Source organism: Pimephales promelas, chromosome 8 (assembly GCF_988280905.1).
Source record: "Pimephales promelas chromosome 8, fPimPro1.hap1.1, whole genome shotgun sequence".
Lineage (NCBI taxonomy): Eukaryota > Metazoa > Chordata > Actinopteri > Cypriniformes > Leuciscidae > Pimephales > Pimephales promelas.
In genome coordinates, this window is record NC_142776.1 from 39,578,137 (window position 1) to 39,598,966 (window position 20,830).

The 20,830-nt window shown below is 48.9% G+C and overlaps 1 protein-coding gene across 2 annotated transcripts in view; it reads left to right on the top strand.

The window, feature by feature from the left end:
- Positions 1-20,830, top strand: part of kdm6al (lysine (K)-specific demethylase 6A, like) — a 33,946-nt gene extending 13,116 nt beyond the window's left edge. The window contains exons 13-30 of one of the 2 annotated variants that reach the window (XM_039654828.2): positions 219-353; positions 4,663-4,794; positions 5,251-5,328; positions 6,807-6,914; positions 8,295-8,606; positions 9,765-10,417; positions 11,044-11,173; positions 11,489-11,594; positions 12,778-12,983; positions 13,827-13,888; positions 13,973-14,047; positions 14,266-14,414; positions 14,538-14,652; positions 15,758-15,945; positions 16,630-16,771; positions 16,845-16,971; positions 18,274-18,444; positions 19,792-20,830. In XM_039654828.2, coding sequence (XP_039510762.2) covers positions 219-353; positions 4,663-4,794; positions 5,251-5,328; positions 6,807-6,914; positions 8,295-8,606; positions 9,765-10,417; positions 11,044-11,173; positions 11,489-11,594; positions 12,778-12,983; positions 13,827-13,888; positions 13,973-14,047; positions 14,266-14,414; positions 14,538-14,652; positions 15,758-15,945; positions 16,630-16,771; positions 16,845-16,971; positions 18,274-18,444; positions 19,792-19,821 — 2,919 coding nt within the window. In that variant the 3' untranslated portion in view covers positions 19,822-20,830. The remainder of the gene's footprint in view (positions 1-218; positions 354-4,662; positions 4,795-5,250; positions 5,329-6,806; positions 6,915-8,294; positions 8,607-9,764; positions 10,418-11,043; positions 11,174-11,488; positions 11,595-12,777; positions 12,984-13,826; positions 13,889-13,972; positions 14,048-14,265; positions 14,415-14,537; positions 14,653-15,757; positions 15,946-16,629; positions 16,772-16,844; positions 16,972-18,273; positions 18,445-19,791) is intronic. The other variant, XM_089134588.1, reaches the window with a different exon arrangement.

Genomic DNA, 20,830 nt, shown 5'->3' on the forward strand with positions numbered 1-20,830 from the left:
GTGTGGGGATCAGTACATGTTGCATTTGTTGTGAATATGTTCAGTTAATTTGTGTCCGATTTCTTCACCTTCATTCTTGGTTTGTGTGCGTGAGTCCAGTGATCATTGGAGCTAGAGGCCCTCTCGAACTAGCCTGAGCTAGCCTCACTGCTTGAACTGTTCCGCCGCTCGTCCTCAGATGGCTGTTTACATGTCTTTTTCACGCGTTTTCGTCCTAGGCTCAGTTCTGTAACCTCCAACACAATAGTCTACAGAGTAAAAGTAAAATGCTTCCTAGTATTGAGGAAGCCTGGAGCCTCCCAATCCCAGCAGAGCTAACGTCCCGACAGGGTGTCCAGAGCACAGGCCAGCAGGTGAGACCAGATAGACACACACCCTGAGAAACGCCCCTCACACACACACACACACACACACACAGCTCATCCGGTGGAACCACGCTCCTGCTCGCCGCATCGTGTTCACAGTAACCATTGGATTGCACAAATTACATGTCTGTGTTGTTAGTGTTTGAGGAATCCTTCGGTTAATTCCTACGTTTCCAGAACGTTTAACAGCGAGTCGATCGGTAGCGTGGTTTCAGTACGAGCTTCAGTAGTGCAGCTCCACACACACATCTGGGTCAGAAATGAGATTCATGCTGCAAGTGTGTAATCAGGGTCTTTCGCACCGGAGGATCCTCTTCCCCGTTCCCGGATGTCGGCGTGTTCGTACCGCAGGAACTAGCAGCGCTTTCAGTTCTAGAAACTCTTTTGGAGGAACTGCTTTACTCGTCCAGAGTCGCTCTAACCCAGCGCTAGAGGAACTGCAGTGGCGTTCGTGTTCGCTCCTGAAACACTTAGAAAGCACACAGATTATAGGCTATATATTTACTCCAGAAACTAACTCTACGAACATGTAAAGAAGACTTAGATGGAGCTCTCTACATTTACGAGAGGATCATGATGATGCGTTTCTGCTCAAACACACTAATCACGTCATTACGGTCTCGAGCCGTCCGGTGCGAAAGCCCCAGTGTGCCGTTTTTCACCCAGAGCTGTGTCTGTGATGTAGTCATTAGTCCTGCAGTCGTTGTTCCTCTAGTGTTGCAGTTCCACAACAAACACTGACGCAGTCCGGCTGGAGTAGTTCATAGTCGTGTGTGTGTGTGTGTGTGTGTTCATGACAGTACAATGAGACTTGTTTTTCTCTCTCATTGATACTGATGCACTCGCTCATAATAAGTGTTTTATATGATTTGTTTTTGCATCTTTTCTCTGTTGTTGTTTCGGGGAGGGGGGCACAATCATATATCAGGACCTTCAGCGCCTGTTTGTTTTATTAATTCTGTTTTTGTTTTCACATTGGAGTCAATATGGCCATATGTGAAAGTACTCCTAGAACTGGTAAAAAGATGTGGCTCTGTGTTATTTCCCTAAACATAAACGAGAATGTGACTTAGAGAAGCGCTAACCCTAACCCTAGATCCTCAAAATGTTTCCATATAATCTTACAATTTATTTTAAAAACTTTTTAATATTTTAAGGAACTTAATTACAGATACAGTGAAGTGAGGCGCACCTGTGCAGCGCTCGGAGGTTTGGACCTGATCCTGTATTATCGAGTGCAGTTTCAGTCCAGTTATTCCAAACCCGTTCTGGTCTAATACACTCCTAGTGTTCTGATACTGTATAACAACAACAATATGGTTCATCAAACAGGGTTTGCAAGGATTTGTTTACCGTCTTTGTGGCGACTGAATCTAGATCTGATCCAATTTTGACAATATAAACCTGTAGAAAGAGCATAAACCGGTAGTTCACCCAAAGAGGAAATAACCCATGATTTACTCATCCTAGAGCTATCAATCAGAGCTATATAAAAAAGTCCTAATTTCCATTTTTGTGTTAGCGGTCCCTTTAGCGAATCTGCTGGCCCAGAGGTCGCGAGGCTCGTTTCCTCTGAGGTGCTTCTGTGCTGTCAGCGGCCCACTCACTGCTCCCCTCCTCTCGCGGCTCCGCTCCTCAGCTCCCCTCCACTCGCGGCTCTGCTTCTCTCGCGGCTCCCCTCCTCTCGCGGCTCCCCTCCTCTCGCGGCTCCCCTCCTCTCGCGGCTCCCCTCCTCTCGCGGCTCCCCTCCTCTCGCGGCTCCCCTCCACTCGTGGCTCCGCTTCTCTCGCAGCTCCCCTCATCTCGCGGCTCCGCTTCTCTCGCGGCTCCCCTCCTCTCGCGGCTCCCCTCCTCAGCTCCCCTCATCTCGCGGCTCCCCTCCTCAGCTCCCCTCATCTCGCGGCTCCCCTCCTCAGCTCCCCTCATCTCGCGGCTCCCCTCCTCAGCTCCCCTCATCTCGCGGCTCCCCTCCTCAGCTCCCCTCATCTCGCGGCTCCCCTCCTCAGCTCCCCTCATCTCGCGGCTCCCCTCCTCAGCTCCCCTCATCTCGCGGCTCCCCTCCTCAGCTCCCCTCATCTCGCGGCTCCCCTCATCTCGCGGCTCCCCTCCTCAGCTCCCCTCATCTCGCGGCTCCCCTCCTCTCGCGGCTCCCCATCCTCTCGCGGCTCCCCCTCCTCTCGCGGCTCCCCATCCTCTTGCGGCTCTGCTTCTCTCGCGGCTCCCCTCCTCTCGCGGCTCCCCATCCTCTTGCGGCTCTGCTTCTCTCGCGGCTCCCCCTCCTCTCGCGGCTCCGCTCCTCAGCTCCCCTCATCTCGCGGCTCCCCTCCTCAGCTCCCCTCATCTCGCGGCTACCCTCCTCAGCTCCCCTCCTCTCGCGGCTCCCCTCCTCTCGCGGCTCCGCTTCTCAGCTCCCCTCCACTCGCGGCTCCGCTTCTCTCGCGGCTCCGCTTCTCTCTTGCGGCTCCCCTCCTCTCGCGGCTCCCCTCCTCTCGCGGCTCCGCTTCTCTCGCGGCTCCCCTCCTCTCGCGGCTCCCCATCCTCTTGCGGCTCTGCTTCTCTCGCGGCTCCCCCTCCTCTCGCGGCTCCGCTCCTCAGCTCCCCTCATCTCGCGGCTCCCCTCCTCAGCTCCCCTCATCTCGCGGCTACCCTCCTCAGCTCCCCTCCTCTCGCGGCTCCCCTCCTCTCGCGGCTCCGCTTCTCAGCTCCCCTCCACTCGCGGCTCCGCTTCTCTCGCGGCTCCGCTTCTCTCTTGCGGCTCCCCTCCTCTCGCGGCTCCCCTCCTCTCGCGGCTCCGCTTCTCTCGCGGCTCCCCTCCTCTCGCGGCTCCGCTTCTCTCGCGGCTCCGCTTCTCTCGCGGCTCCCCTCCTCTCGCGGCTCCCCTCCTCTCGCGGCTCCCCTCCTCTCGCGGCTCCCCTCCTCAGCTCCCCTCATCTCGCGGCTCCCCTCCTCTCGCGGCTCCCCATCCTCTTGCGGCTCTGCTTCTCTCGCGGCTCCCCTCCTCTCGCGGCTCCCCATCCTCTTGCGGCTCTGCTTCTCTCGCGGCTCCCCCTCCTCTCGCGGCTCCCCATCCTTTTGCTGCTCTGCTTCTCTCGCGGCTCCGCTCCTCAGCTCCCCTCATCTCGCGGCTCCCCTCCTCAGCTCCCCTCATCTCGCGGCTCCCCTCCTCAGCTCCCATCCTCTCGCGGCTCCGCTCCTCTCGCGGCTCCGCTCCTCAGTTCCCCTCCTCTCGCGGCTCCCCTCCTCTCGCGGCTCTGCTTCTCTCGCGGCTCCGCTCCTCAGCTCCCCTCATCTCGCGGCTCCCCTCCTCAGCTCCCCTCATCTCGCGGCTCCGCTCCTCTCGCGGCTCCCCTCCTCTCGCGGCTCTGCTTCTCTCGCGGCTCCGCTCCTCAGCTCCCCTCATCTCACGACTCCCCTCCTCAGCTCCTCTACTGTCGCGGCTCCCCTCCTCTCGCGGCTCCCCTCATCTCGCCGCTCCGCTCATCTCGCCGCTCCGCTCATCTCGCCGCTCTGCTCATCTCGCCGCTCCGCTCCTCTCGCGGCTCTCCTCCTCTCGCGGCTCCCCTCATCTCGCCGCTCCCCTCCACTCGCGGCTCCGCTTCTCTCGCGGCTCCGCTCCTCTCGCGGCTCCCCTCCTCTCGCGGCTCCCCTCCTCTCGCGGCTCTGCTTCTCTCGCGGCTCCGCTCCTCAGCTCCCCTCATCTCGCGGCTCCCCTCCTCAGCTCCCCTCATCTCGCGACTCCCCTCCTCAGCTCCCCTCATCTCGCGGCTCCGCTCCTCAGTTCCCCTCCTCTCGCGGCTCCCCTCCTCTCGCGGCTCTGCTTCTCTCGCGGCTCCGCTCCTCAGCTCCCCTCATCTCGCGGCTCCCCTCCTCAGCTCCCCTCATCTCGCGGCACCCTCCTCTCGCGGCTCCGCTCCTCTCGCGGCTCCCCTCCTCTCGCGGCTCTGCTTCTCTCGCGGCTCCGCTCCTCAGCTCCCCTCATCTCACGACTCCCCTCCTCAGCTCCTCTACTGTCGCGGCTCCCCTCCTCTCGCGGCTCCCCTCATCTCGCCGCTCCGCTCATCTCGCCGCTACGCTCATCTCGCCGCTCCGCTCCTCTCGCGGCTCTCCTCCTCTCGCGGCTCCCCTCATCTCGCCGCTCCCCTCCTCTCGCCGCTCCGCTCCTCTCGTGAGTTCTCTGTTGAGGAGGAATGTTGATTGACAACTTTAAATGTGTTGACTGAGCGAATCCAGAGGTTTAGACTGTCAGATGTGTTGTGTGTGTGTGTGTGTGTGTCCTGACGTGTGTGGTCTCCCTCAGGCGTGTAAACCCGGGGCGTCGGGTTCGGCTCAGGGCTCGGCTCAGTCTCTGCCGGCCCACGTGAGTCCGCTGGATCAGGCCGACGACCCGTCCAGTCCAGCCAAGAGGAAGCGGACCAGCAGCCCTGCCAAGGTTTGTGTTCGGCTCTTCCGGTTATGTGACTGATATAATGGCTGCGGTAATTACAGGGTTCATACACGGTGCTCAAAGTACTTGAATTAGATTTTTTAAATAAGTAATCTACTTGAAAAGTGCTTAAATTATTGAAATACAATATAAAGGAAATGTATTAAAAATTGATAAAACTGAATCGATAAATTGATAAAACACAGAATTAAACCTGCAATCCGTTTGATGTAGATATGGAGGCTATGAGCTTGATATTTCTTATAAATACAAGTATATGATACAGCTTTTATTCTTCAAGTCGATCATATATTCATGTGAGAATAAATCAGTTTGAATATGGAAAGTGATATCTTAGTCATAGTGTCCTTTCAGTGGTTAAAGTTCCACAGTCACTGCATCCGCTGCACTTTATTTGTACCATCTTGTTTCATTACTTTATTTTTATTTATCTATTTACAGAGCTCCTCCGAGTCTTGGACCAACAGTGCAGCTCCGCCAGCCACTCCGAACTGGTACCTGTCTCCTCAGAAGCTGCAGGTGTGTGTGTGTGTGTGTGTGTGTGCTGAACACTGTGTGCTCGGTGCTGAGCTCGCCTGCCGTCGAGTCCTGATGACCCGGTGCGATGGAGCAGGACTAGCGGCCGTCTTTCCCTCTGTGCAGGGATGCACCGATATAATAAACACTGTGGCTGATACCGATAACCGATAATTCTTTATATTTAAAAGCCAATAACCGATATATATTAGCTGATAAATCTAAATGCAAATTTTTATATTTTTTTTCTGAGAGCCTGATTTCAAAAACAAAAGTCTCACCATTAAAGGCCATGACCCAAACACAATTATAATGATGTACTCATTATTTTATGTTGCCTTTATGACAGACTTGTTGCACTTCTCTGTATTTTCCTTTTTTGAAGTGATTTCAATCATATTTCAAGCAATTTAAAACCATCATGTTGAACAGTGCGCACCTTAAGTGTTTCAGCTAAAGTAATAAATTATATATAACTGTATATATGCATCTGGATATATATAGATAGATAACGAAAACATTAAAAATGATCATATATAGCCCGATAGCGATATGGTGGCTGAAATTTCGTGCATCCGCTTTGTGACCTACATTCGAATACAATTATCAAAGAAGAAAAAATGTAAGGCGGGACATGGCTCTGTGCATCGGTTGTTGATTGGATGTTGAGAGGTGGGCGTGGCACTTAAGTGTATGCAGATGAGCGTGAGTGGAGTTTAGTTGCACTAATTGATTGGAGAATCCTGCATATGTCAAAGATCCAGTTACAATAGTCTGATTAAACTGTGGATGACATACCATGCATGAAGAAAATAAATTTGGTTAATTTACATTTCATACCAGCTTTTACTTTCTTAAGGCACGTTTACATGACAGCAATATACAAAAAATACGGTTTCATGATCAGACCATAACGATGTTGACTATCCCCGTTCTCACTTATCTGCTGCCAGGCCAGTAGGTGGCGATGTCACTTTGTAAAGAAACACAACGTGTCTACAGACTGAACATGTACGCATGCGTATGACTTCACCGTTTTCACAAAATCACATTGTTTTAGTCTACACACAAACGATAACACAAAGACAAAAAAACAATGTTTCAAATGTTTGGGTTTTCGGGCCCCTGAAACGCCGTTAATGTGTAAATGAATGGCCAAAACTCAAAACAAGTTTTAATTATTTAGTTTTACCCCTTGGGTAATGCGTGATGTTGGTTTAAACCATGCGTGTCCAATCCTGCTCCTGCTCCAGGGATGCTGATTGGCTGCTTCAGGCGTGTGATTAGATCCAGACTGGGAACAGGATTGGGCTCCACTGGTTTAGACGAGGGTTTGTTCCTGTGAGATGCTTCTCACTGAAGAACTTCCATGTTGTTGATTTCAGATGTGACGTCCCTGACTAGTATTGCTTCGTTTCTAACACTGATGAGTGTCTGTGCTTCTCTTACTCAGCCGTTCACTGAATGTCTCTCCCTCTCAGTTGCTGGAACAGTTGCGAGCCAACCGTGCGAGTCTGAAGCCTGTTCAGATGCAGATGTTGGATCAGTTGGAGGCTCAGCTGTCAGCCATGCACCTGCACCAGCAACAGGTGCGTCACAACAGCGCTCAGGAAACCCTTCTGAAGGAAGCCGCATGTGCCGAGAGTCTGGCCCTGTGGTGAAAATCCAATGTGTGTATGTGGTGTGTTGAATACACACCGTGTGTGCGTTGATAAGTGGACAGCATTGCTGAGTATTTCCTCTTTAAAACTGCAGTGAACCAAAGACAGTCTCAAAAACACGCTTTGAAATCGCTGGTGTTTCTGACGTCACAAACCACCTTGTAACCAATCAGATCAACGTGTGATCGACAACCAGTGGATCTCTGAGTGAGGGAGTGTGGGGCTCATTTGCATATTCACAGACCGTGCATACTAAATGAGGCGAGGGTGTCGAATTACATTCAAGATATTTTAAGGCAGACATGAAAGCATTTTTTTTAAAATGAAAAATATCTTAAATATGTCATTTTGGTGATCAAAGATGAGTTTTAAGGGATAAAATGACTGACTACAAGGAGGACTTTAAGACTGTTGTGAGACTGTTTAAGACTGTTTAAGACTGTTGTAAGACTGTTTAAGACTGTTGTGAGACTGTTTAAGACTGTTGTAAGACTGTTTAAGACTGTTGTGAGACTGTTTAAGACTGTTGTAAGACTGTTTAAGACTGTTGTGAGACTGTTTAAGACTGTTGTAAGACTGTTTAAGACTGTTGTAAGACTGTTGCGACACTTTAGCCGCTCTTCCACCTTTGGGTCGAACTCTTCTAAGAACGGCACAGAACGGTTTCCGTAAATTTCCACTTGAGTTTGTTTACTTGGCGTGTGGAGACATGTTTCTCTGTAAAATTAAAAGAAATATTTGATCATCTATATTACATCTCATATCATCTGATGCATTTATACAGTGGTCAACATTTGAAGTGGATCAAAAAGTTAATCAAAGTTGTTCTAAGATGAGAATGGGTATTGTTCACGTCTAACTTTGAAAGGTTTTGATCCACTTCAAATGTTTGACTGTATAACGTCCCGTAGAGCTCCGTTATCAACCCACAGTGAAAATGAAACCGTATCCGCACAGGCTGGGCTGGGTCAGCACGGGATGGACCGGTTTGGCCCGATGGTGGAAAAGCAGCTTTAAGCCTTGTGGACACCGGGATGATTATCGCGCACGCCTATCGCCAGCGTTTTTCGAGATGTTTTTGGTGCGTCTTTGTGTTCATACCAAGCGATTTTCACTGGCGATGCGCCGAGTGAACGTGCAAATTCACTCTCTGAATCCTATTTGATCTGCAATTTCTCTCCTCAAAAACTCCCTCTTATCGAGATTGTTGTAGTCGCTGTGGCGTTTGATACTCGTCCCGGTGTGCACGGTCCTTTAGATTGTAATAGGTGTTTAATGTTTAGAGTTGATTGTGCCCTTTCCCTACAGATGAGGCAGAACTCCTCGGGCCCGATCCGACCCTCTCTCCCCAACGGGCCCTCGGCCGTCTCCTCGCTGCCTGGCCCCCGAGGCCCGGTTCCCCGCCCGTCCTGCATCACTCATCCGCTGGCCAACGGGCCGCTGCCTCCAAGTCCCAGTCCCGGCTCCCGCTCCGGCCCACAACCCCCTGCAGTCGACAATAATCACACACCGGGGAGCAGAGCGAACGGAGACGTGCCTTACTTGCACCCCAACGCACTACCTCACCACTGCAGGAGCCCAGGAGACCCGTGGAGGAGCCAGAACCTCAACGCCACTCAGGTCTGAGCACTGCTTACTCTAGCCTGGGGCCAAACCGCCTCTCAGGGAGCGTCACAGATGAAGCACGTGCTCTTGATCCTCCCCGTTTAGATATCTATCCAAACTTACTTTAGCTAAAAACAATTAATCAAGAAATCAGTTCAATAATCTGAACTGTGCAGAAGCATTTGAAAACTGTGTTTAATCTTGTCTAAAGCCATAATGAAATAAACTCTCGAGCACCGGGGACAGATTTTTGCAGCCCTGCAGCACTTTTTGTGCAGAAGCAGTTTAATCATGTCAGCTCTCATCGGCTTCTGGTCTGTGCTCCTGTTTTCCATCAACAGAGCGTCTTGGTTACGCATGTACTGCAAACACTGACAATAGCACTATGGGAACACCTTTGGTGTGGATGAATATCTAAAACCCTTGTACCATAACGGCAGTGTGATTGGCCAAATAGCGCTTGGCGCCGCCCTAAGAATACGTCACGTATACTTCAGAGAGAGATAAAGGGCCAATACTCCGTCTGCTCGCTCGGGCTCGTCATCCTCACCGCAAGCATTCGTCTCGCCTCGGCGACCGCACAAACGGAGGGGGGATAGACAGTGTGAGTCTAGAGAGCGAAACGTTCAAACGTTCATCCTGAGATGAACCTCACACGGCTCGATGTATTTTTTTTAATCTAATGTCCGCTTGAGAGGAGTGGTGAAATGCTCTGAATTATAGCAGAGAACACCATAAACGCGCTTTCCTACGGGTAACAGAAGATCCCCTTCTGAGGACGTAGCATGCAGCACACTAATATGACGTATACGTGACGTGTTCTTGGGGTGTTTCTACCCTAATCAGATTGCCATGATGGATTCAGACATTCCTCCACACCAAAGGTGTTCCCATAGCAGTATTCGTAGTGTTGAGACGCCTATGAAAGGGAAATGAAAATAAACACAGCCATGTTGAACCTGTTGTCACATGACGCATGAATTCTGACACCCAGCTGAACGTTCTACATCACGGGAGGATCATGAGCAAAACATTTTATGCTTCTCATTTTTACACACTTTGTGTTGAGTGCATTCCTTCATGGAGAGCGTTCTCCTCCGGACTCTGAAACCAGCGTTTGTACAGTTTCTCGGTTTGTTCACGCTTGTTCTTTTGACTCTTCTCCTGGTTTAGGGGCTTCAGAAGGGTCCAGGTTCGCATTGGGCAGGTCCTAATGGAGACCGGACTCTCTCTTCCAGTGGTTCGGCCGACGGTGGCCCTCACAATCAGGTTGGACATTCCTCTACGACTCCCTCGGAGCCGGCTGTCAATCACCAGTCCTCCTCGTCCTCTTCCTCCTCTTCCTCATGGCTAACGGCTACCTCAGGTGTTCCCCACGGCACCGGCCCGACCAAAGAGAGCAACGGCTCCACTGCCACCCAGCACCACAGTCCCGGTTCCAGGTCCAGGCCCGGCTCTCCAGCACATGACCCGCAGCTCGGGGGGAAGGAGATCCCTGCCGCTAACTCACGGCTAAACCACGTTCACCACGGCTCCACGCTAACGGCTCCGGGCAGCTCCACCGCCTCCTCGCCCGCCTCCGCCCTGTCCGCATCATCACCGTCACCCGCGGAGCCCTCGGCCAGCCTTAACAAGCCCGGCTCCGCCGTCACCGTTAACGGGAGCGGAGGAGGAGCGTGTTCGGAAGACTCTCGAAGTCCGGTGAAGCTGAAGCCGCTAAAGCTAGAGCCGCCGGAGCTGTGCGCTAAAGCACCTCACAGACCCGCGCTCTCGTCCTCCACCGTCTCAATTTACCCCACATCCGCTGACGTCCTCAAGGCCTGCAGGTACATCTTGTTTTTATCTTCAAACTGATCATAATTAGTCAGGCAGATTGTCTAAACAAGAGTCCGAAAAGTATATCTGATTACCTCTTGACTAACTGCTCATTGGTCAAAGTAGTTCTTAAAGGGACAGTTCACCCAAAAATGAAAATTAGCCCATGATTTACTCACCCTGAAGCCCTCCTAGGTGTATATGGCATTGTTCTTTCAGACGAACACAATCTAGAGTTATATTAAAAACTTTCCTGGCTCTTCCAAGCGTTATAATGGCAGTGAAAGTCCTTAAAAGTTTATCTATCATCATAAAAGTGCATCTGTCCATCATAAAAGTGATCCACAGGCTCCAGGGGGTTCATCTCTCCACTAAGTATTTGGAAAACTCAGTTACACCTGCATAGTGAGAAAGTGATCAGACGTTGAGATTGTTGTATGCACAGACAGATATGTGCACTGTTTTGAAGCGCTTGAATGATGTCACACAAAATTTGCCGCCGCATTTTAATTCTATCCGCAGTGATTCTGAGGGTGTTGAGTTTGACCAAACTTTCAGTTATGATTCATTTTGATTTGTTGTATTCTGCAGAAATAACTCGTATTATCCTAATATCTAATATTATAAATATTTTCAGGAATCTTGGAAAGAACGGCGTGTCGAGCAGCCGAATCCTGTTGAACAAATGCCCTCCTCCTCGCCTCCCTCCTCCACCTGCTCCTCCTCTGGATAAAGACAAGCTCAACCCTCCCACTCCCAGCATCTACGTGAGTGACAGCGTGTGTGTGTGTGTGTCTGAGCGACCTTTAGTGTGTGTGAGTGAGCGTGTTGTGAGTGAGTGAGAGCGTGTGTGTGTGTGTGTGTGTGTGTGTGTCTGAGCGACCTTTAGTGTGTGTGAGTGAGCGTGTTGTGAGTGAGTGAGAGTGTGTGTGTGTGTGTGTGTGTGAGAGCGAGAGAGAGTGAGACGACCGTTAGTGTGAGCGTTAGAGTCAGAGTAACTTTTAGAGTGTGTGTGTGTGTGTTTCTGCAGGGAGATGTGTAAGGCTGCATGTGATTGCCAATGTGTTCTTGATGTGTTTCAGTTGGAGAATAAGAGAGACGCCTTCTTCCCGCCACTGCACCAGTTCTGCACTAACCAGTCCAACCCAGTGACCGTCATACGGGGCCTAGCTGGAGCTCTCAAACTGGGTCAGAGCCTTTAGCCTCGCACACACACACACACACACACACACACACACACACACACACACACTCTCTCTCTCTCTCTCTCTCTCTCTCTCCCTGACACACACTCTCACACACTCACTCACATGACTAATGTCTCACACTCTCTCTCTCTCACACACACACACACACTCTCTCTCTCTCTCTCTCTCTCTCCCTGACACACACTCTCACACACTCACACACTCACTCACATGACTAATGTCTCACACTCTCTCTCACACACACACACACACACACACACGGATCACCTGAGAGGCCATATGTGGGAGCGACACACTTCTCTGCAGTTTCCATGGCAACTAGAAAACAGATTGAAAGTTGCTTTGCTGTCCATTGTTGAAAAGATTTCAAGGACGAAAGGCACAGTTCTCTGACTGCTTTACAGCTCCTCTAGTGTTATATAAGCCGTGCGAGCTGGTTGGTCTGCCACATTATCAAATCAGATTTTATGGGCTGTATTATTATCATATATCAACCTTTTTTACTTTTTACAGAAATGCATTTGATTTCTCCAGAGCGAGTTGTTGAAGCTCATCTCGCTACACATGCTTGATTTCAGACCTCAGTCTTTAGCACAACACATGTTGTTATTGTTTCATACATGTTTCCCACAGGGCTTTCCTCCTTTAGGTCCAGCTCTGTCATAGCGGAGCGTATTAAAGCAGTGGTTCTTAGCATGGGGCCTCAAGATGACTCAAAATGCTAGAAACGTAGCTAAAACTAATAAAAATCAAGATCTTCTTAGTAATAGGTTATTTTGTGCTGCAAATATACATCCAAAATATTTTCTTAAGTAGAAATTGTGCGTGGAAGGCCTTCAAATATTGTAGTGGACAAAGATCGACAGGGTTAATAAAGCACACCGCTACACACAGCTGGACATGCGTAGAGTCACATGTTCACAGAATTCAATTTATTTATAAATCACAATTAAAAGCTTCCGTCGACCTATGTGCTGTACCAAACAAACAGACAAAAGTAAACAACAAACCATAAAAAGACAGATTTAACTCATGAATTATGAGCCAGATCCAAGAAAAATGGTTATTGTGGGAGCTTTTCTGATTTGCTCGGGTAAAGCGTTCTCGGTGAGCGGACCCGTCATGTGTCTCCAGGCACTGACGCCCTCTCTCTCTCTCTGCAGATCTGGGCCTGTTCTCCACGAAGACGCTGGTGGAGGCGAACCCGGAGCACCTGGTGGAGGTGCGCACTCAGCTGTGCCAGCCGGCCGACGAGAACTGGGACTCCAGCGGGCAGAGGAAGCAGTGGCGCTGCGAGGGCACCCGGTCCTACACCACCATCGCCAAATACGCCCAGTACCAGGCCTCGTCCTTCCAGGAGTCCCTGAGGGTACGGCCAACCCTTCCAGAACTCAGATTTATTTGTTTTATTTCTGGTTTTGACAATTATAACAACAGTATTGAAATAAACAAACTGTGTTAACACTTTTACATCAATAAATAGTCTGAAAGTGCAAAGAAAACTATGCAAGGAAAAATATATATATATTTTTAAAGCATAAAACATTCTAAACTGCCTGAATAATCAAGACATTATTGCCTTTGCATCTTTGTGCACTGATGTTTGAGCGCTTCACCGCTAGCCCTCGCTCGCGTATGCTACTCTGAGCGGTGCCTGCACTTTGTATGTTGAGCACTTGCGTTGTTTTTGACTCGCTTAATTTAGTCCTAATTTGCAAGTCGCTTTGGATAAAAGCGTCTGCTAAATGACTAAATGTAAATGTGTTTGAGAGGAATAGGCCTTTTGTGTATAGAGATAAAGTCTGAGATCTCTGAGCTCATGAAAAATGGTTTTGTTTTTAATTTTTTTCAGTGGATTCATAACAACATTAATATTAACAACGGTCAAATCTAATGTTGAGAGTTTATTACTGAGTCAAAGTCTAGAGTTCATCTAAAGACAGACTACATTTTCCTAATGTGTGCAGTAATGGCTGTCAAAGTTTATTAAGGGATGCCAGTCATTTTCCCTCTGAACTGTTCTTGCCTGCTTTAATGCCACACGATTCTCAAAACGGCCACAAGATGACACCGTTTCCTGGTGAATCCGATGTTACTGAACTGATGCCTGATTACAGGACGATGCTTAAATATCGGTCCATCTCTCAAACTAGCGCTAATCGTGTGCTTGTGGTGTTTTGCGCAGTAAGTGACTGAGCTTGTGTGCTTTCAGGAAGAGAATGAGAAGAAGGGGCAGAAGGAGCTGTCGGACTCTGAGATCACGTCGTCGGAAACGTGAGTTTGACGTGTTTGATAACCGCTGGTGCTTTAGTTGCTGCGCTGATGCTAACCCGCGCTTACTCTGTTCATTCTGCTCAGTGTTTCCAGGAGCCGCAAAGCTCCTTTCAAACAAGTCAAGTTTGGGACCAACATCGACGTCTCGGATGAAAAGAAGTGAGTCTCGGGTGCACGTGGCTACCCTTTGTGTTTTTTTGTATTTTGTGATTTAATAAGCATCGTAGTGTCTCATTTATTACCCGAACTCAAGTGTGTGTGTGCGAGCAGTGATTCCAGACGGAGAACAAATGACAGGCCAGTTTGCTGAACGGCTGGAATCACTCGTTCGGTGCGGTGAGTCTGAAGCACGAGTTGAACTGTGGCTCCCCCTGCAGGTGGAAACTGCAGCTGCAGGAACTCAGTAAACTGCCTGCGTTCGCTCGAGTCGTGTCCGCCGGGAACCTGCTCAGTCACGTGGGCCACAGCATTCTGGGAATGAACACGGTCCAGCTCTTCATGAAGGTCCCGGGCAGCAGAACTCCAGGTGAGAGCCGCTGTCGTTAGACATGCTCAGTCACGTGATCTCTCTGCTCGTGTCACGTGATCTCTCTGTTCGTGTCGCATGATTTATCTGCTTGTGTCACATGATGTCTCTGTTTATATCCAGGGCATCAGGAGCACAATAACTTCTGCGCCGTGAACATCAACATCGGGCCGGGCGACTGCGAGTGGTTCGCCGTGCCGGAGCCGTACTGGGGAGTGATGAGCGAGTTCTGTGAGAAGTACGTAACCTTTCAAACCTCTCCTTCCTGATCGTCTCAGGGCGACTGTAGTCAACAGGGTTCACACGCAGTTTGACATTTGATTTGTCATTTCCAGGTGTGGATCAGTATGGAAAAATATGTTTGCAGACTATTCAGTTCTATAAAATGTAAAATTAAGGATTTTTAAAATACATTTATCTTACAAGCAGAGTGTTTTCATGGCAAAGGTTTGGTGATCCCTGTGCTTCCGATTCAAGGCACATTTTTATTATGCAAAGCGAGTCTCTTTTGTGCCAAACCGATGTGTCAGAGGCGAATATATACAGGTTATAAAGCGTTTACAGGTTATATATATATATATATTATATATACAGGTTATTTCTTCTCATCATGCAAGCTCATGCTATCACTTTGAGAAAAACTGAGAAAATAACAATTTACTTTAACTTAAGGAATAAATATCTCATGTAATGCTGTATGAACCATTTATGTTAAATATGCTCTGAAAAACCTACAGAAGGCTTTGGGATTTTGAAATGTGTAGGAGCCCGAGTCAAAGTTAGGAGGATGCTTTATCTAAAATGAAAATTGTCCTCACTTGTGTTTCGAAGACCAACGAGAATCTGATCCGAGAGATTTCTCTCTCCTGTGAAAGTCTGATCACTCTGAAGAGATGGTCTAATGTGGACTCATCTGAAGAGACACGATCACTTTATATGGTCAACAGTTTAATTTTAGCATTGATCGTCGGGAAACGAAAGCTAGAGTTTACTGGCGAGAGCACACCTCCTCTGTGCTCGTTCGCTGGTGACATGTGTGAACGAGAGCCTGTTTGATCTGATCATATAAAGCGAGCGTGTCTCTTCCATGAGCGTGATGAGCATCACAGTTTCAGGTGAATGGACTTTCAGTGGAGGGGCAGAAGTGGCTCAGATTACATTAAAATATATTAGTTTGTTCCAAAGATGAACTTACGGGTTTGAAATGACGTGAGGGCGAGTAATTGATGACCGTTTTTTAATTGTTGAACTTGTGGACGTCAGATCACGTGCAGATCTGAACCCGCTTCTGTTGTCGGTCCTTGGATCGAAGTGCTAGAGTCTCTTCTGACGCCCTTTTGCAGGAACAACATCAACTTCCTGAAGGGCTCGTGGTGGCCGAACCTGGAGGACCTGTACGAGGCGAACGTGCCGGTGTACCGGTTCATCCAGCGGCCCGGAGACCTGGTGTGGCTGAACACGGGAACGGTGCACTGGGTCCAGGCCATCGGCTGGTGCAACAACATCTCCTGGAACGTGGGCCCTCTGTCAGGTGCGTGGCCTGCTAGCATCGTAGCGGTCCAGCGGGCGGTCGAGGCGCACGGCTGCCCCCCCCGCGGTTCGCTGATCACCTGCTACCGTTAGCCATCATAGAGGGAACGTTTATCACCTGGACACTGTCTTGCCAATTTACACATTCAAACAATTGTAAACACGGAAGAGGAGGCGAAAGTTTGGACTCTAAGAGAGAGAGAGACCGGACACACACACGCACACACACACAATCATGTCTAAACCCCGTCTCGGCAAGCGCTCTCTCGGTTCTGTCGTGAGTGAGCCGTTGAGAAAGAAACCTTAAAGTGACAGTAATATTCCTACTGTCGTCTGTCATTCATGTTAATAAAACAACAAAATACAGCTTTAACAAAGATCAATCTATTTAATTTCTACAGTGAATAAATAGTCTTATTTTACATTTAGGCTTTATTTGTTTCTAAATACTATTGTTAGACTTTGTAACTTTGTTATTTAGTATTCATCTCTGCTTGTAATTTGGGAATTATTTTGTTTTCACTTGTCTTCAATGATGTGAGAACTTCACCAGTTAGGCTAGCAGTTTTAGATGTGGGATCGAAGAACTTCAAGTGAGCTTTAATTAATAAAGGAAAGGCAAAGTTAGCCTCTCGTGTTTGCTGTGGTCCGCTGTCATGTGACTGTGTTCGTCTGCTCCCTGCAGCCTATCAGTACAAGCTGGCCGTCGAACGCTACGAGTGGAACAAACTCCAGAGCGTCAAATCTATGGTTCCCATGGTGCATCTGTCCTGGAACATGGCGAGGAACATTAAAGTGTCCGACCTCAAGCTGTTTGAGATGATCAAGTGAGTGCAGTTTCCTCTGTCCGCGTGTTTATCTGGTCAGTAACGAGCCGTAATCAATCTCTGTGGTGAACAGGTTCTGTTTGCTGCGGACGCTCAAACAGTGTCAGGCCATTAAAGAGGCGCTGGTGGCTGCTGGGAAGGAGACGATCTGGCACAGGCGAGGCCGAGACGAGCCGGCGCATTACTGCAGCATCTGTGAGGTGAGTCCTGGGTCTGATGCCCGACAGCCGCTCCTTCTCATTAGGGATGTGAACGAATGTTCGATCTGTCATTATTAAAGCACTATTCTAGTTTTACTACGTTGCTTTGCTGGCCGTAAATGCAGTGAGTCCATGATCAATCCCAAGCATAACTCAGTTATGTGCTCTGGGTGGCGCCGTGGAGCGTGTTTAACTAGTGGATTGTATTTGATCACATAATATCGCCGTCTGCCTCGCAAAGTTTAGAATTACTTAGATGAAAATGATATCACAAAATGGAAATATCACATTAATTAATGAAACTGAGTACTCACAAAGTCCTTTTAGGCAAGTCCTGCCACTCGGCCGCCATCTTGGCAACGCCTCCGGGCAGCTGTTTCGGACTAACAAGACCAGGCTCCTATCTGAATGAATGGGCAGAGAGTCAGAACTGCACTTTCACTGGGACATAAAAAACTGCATGTATAAAAACAGCAGTAAAATAAGATAAAAATCGCTGAAAAAGTTGGACTCTTTGCCCCAAAATAAGGTTTAAAACGCCCTGTTCCCCACATGTTATACGTTTATTACGCATGAGCAAGGGTCCTCGTCTCCGCCGTCGCAGACATCAACTGTGCGCATGCGTCGGTGGAACCAGGCGATAGGCTTACGTGTTTCCCGGCTTGACGGTTAAAAGCAGACGATTGGCTGTCCAGCTGGAGGGGCGGGGCATGTGCATACAATCGCCATCTTTAGCGTTTGAGGTTTTCCCTTTATAGCTGTGTGGAGGATTTAGGAAGTGGCATGTCTCTATATAAATTGTCTCTGGTTCTCATCATAATATCAGCAGCACACTGAGAAATCACATGAAAGCCAAACCGCAGTCGGCTGAGTGCTGTTGGAAACCTCGCGTCAGCACACCGTTACCCGTGTCAACGTCCGTCTGTTTAATTAGCGTTTTTTTTTTTTTTGTTCCATTTGCGTTGCTTGTGCTTCAATGCTTTTGTTCTTTTGGTTTTTTGTTTACACATCGTTTAATGTTTTCAACTAAAAGAAAACCTTCAGATATTACGTAAGCTTGTTGTGTATATTGCCTAATCATAAGCTTGCGGGTTTTTTTACCTTAAACTAAAAAAGTAACTTATTTCTCATTAACTTAATTTAAATATATGAATATTCAAATATTCATTTTTCCAATTATTCGAATACAATATTTTTTAAAAAAAATGCCTATCCTTGTTCTCATGAGACGACGTGCTGAAGTCAGCCTGAGCTGTGCTGGGGCAGGTGGAGGTGTTTAACCTTCTGTTGGTGTTGTTGCAGGTGGAGGTGTTTAACCTTCTTTTTGTGACAAGCGACAGCTACGCCCGCCGCTCCTCCGTGGTTCACTGTCAGGCCTGCGCTCGGAAGGCCAGTGGAGAGCTGGAGGGGTTCGTGGTGTTGGAGCAGCACCGGATGGACGACCTCATGCAGGTTTACGACCAGTTCTCTTTAGTAAGTCATTTTATTTTAGTGCCTTTCTTGTTCCAGGGTGTGTCTGAAGGGTTTAGATCCGGAGCGGCTCCGGGGCGGCTCGTCCGAAGGGTTTAGATCCGGAGCGGTTCGCCCGAAGGGTTTAGATCCGGAGCGGCTCGTCCGAAGGGTTTAGATCCGGAGCGGCTCGTCTGAAGGGTTTAGATCCGGAGCGGTTCGCCTGAAGGGTTTAGATCCGGAGCGGCTCGTCTGAAGGGTTTAGATCCGGAGCGGCTCGCCTGAAGGGTTTAGATCCGGAGCGGCTCGTCCGAAGGGTTTAGATCCGGAGCGGCTCGTCTGAAGGGTTTAGATCCGGAGCGGCTCGCCTGAAGGGTTTAGATCCGGAGCGGCTCGTCCGAAGGGTTTAGATCCGGAGCGGCTCGTCTGAAGGGTTTAGATCCGGAGCGGCTCGTCTGAAGGGTTTAGATCCGGAGCGGTTCGTCTGAAGGGTTTAGATCCGGAGCGGTTCGCCTGAAGGGTTTAGATCCGGAGCGGTTCGCCTGAAGGGTTTAGATCCGGAGCGGCTCGCCTGAAGGGTTTAGATCCGGAGCGGCTCGCCTGAAGGGTTTAGATCCGGAGCGGCTCGCCTGAAGGGTTTAGATCCGGAGCGGCTCGCCCGAAGTGTTTAGATCCGGAGCGGTTCGCCCGAAGGGTTTAGATCCGGAGCGGCTCGCCCGAAGGGTTTAGATCCGGAGCGGCTCGCCCGAAGGGTTTAGATCCGGAGCGGTTCGCCCGAAGGGTTTAGATCCGGAGCGGTTCGCCCGAAGGGTTTAGATCCGGAGCGGCTCGCCCGAAGGGTTTAGATCCGGAGCGGTTCGCCCGAAGGGTTTAGATCCGGAGCGGCTCGTCTGAAGGGTTTAGATCCGGAGCGGCTCGCCTGAAGGGTTTAGATCCGGAGCGGTTCGCCCGAAGGGTTTAGATCCGGAGCGGTTCGCCCGAAGGGTTTAGATCCGGAGCGGTTCGCCCGAAGGGTTTAGATCCGGAGCGGTTCGCCTGAAGGGTTTAGATCCGGAGCGGCTCGCCCGAAGGGTTTAGATCCGGAGCGGTTCGCCCGAAGGGTTTAGATCCGGAGCGGTTCGCCTGAAGGGTTTAGATCCGGAGCGGCTCGCCTGAAGGGTTTAGATCCGGAGCGGTTCGCCTGAAGGGTTTAGATCCGGAGCGGCTCGTCTGAAGGGTTTAGATCCGGAGCGGCTCGTCTGAAGGGTTTAGATCCGGAGCGGCTCGCCCGAAGGGTTTAGATCCGGAAGGATTCCGACTTGTCTGAAGGCTGTGAGTGTGTGTAACGTGAGCGTTTGGAATAACACTCTTTGCTCACCTTGTGTTTTTCAGGCCCCTGCTCTTCATTCGTCTTCATCTTGACATTAAGATGCTCTACATGTGGATATCACATTACAGGAACTCTATAAACGGACCGTTTCTGATATTCAGGACAGTGGTGTCTTCTCTCGCGAGCACACGGGTCCGTCGACTCCAGCGGCTGTGTGTGTCTATGCAACCGGTCTATAACTGCAGTGTGTGGTTATGGCCTGCAGGGGGCGGTAGTGAGCGAACTTCCTCTCCACACCGGCTCGCCGCTGCTTCACGTGAAAAACTAATCACAAAAACTGGGGAAGAAAGTACGGGAAACTTGTTTTTGTACATAGTGTCAATCACAACTGGCATCGTCACTTACAGACTACTGACTTGAGACGTTCTTTTTGTATTTTGTTAACATGCTGAAACCTGAAATCTTTTCCTTGTGTCTCAAGGGTTCGCCTTCATAAAGGAGTGTTAGCCTAGCTTTTTGTATGGTAGATATCGATTTTACGATGACTTTGGATGGCAAAATCTACAAAAAAATATTTGTAATGTGAAGAATTAGGTTATATATATATATATATATATATGTATATATATATATATGTGTGTGTGTGTGTGTATATATATATATATATATATATATATATATAATTTTTTACAGCTTATGTTTCTCCTGTCTTGTTATTTTGACACCATGTTCTTAGGTAAGAAAAGGATAAAATTGTGGAAAAACATGACAGTCGTCACAAAGAAAAATGGGTTGCACATAGAGTAAGGAATAACGTTTAAAGTCTGTTTTGTTTTTTTGTTTTTTCCTTGTTTGTTTCTAATCCTGATGTACATTTACACTATTTATAAATACATATTTATTGCTTGAAGATATTTGTGGATGGAATGCTGTTATTTTTCCCAGAGTACCTGCCATTAAATTTGAAGGAGTTTGGTCATTTAAACTACTCCTGCATTTTTCTATATAGAATTAAACTGCTTAGTAAGCATTGTACAGAAACTATTAAATTGTTTTATTGTTTGAAGAATGTTTTATGAGTTATTAAACAAGTTGTCAACA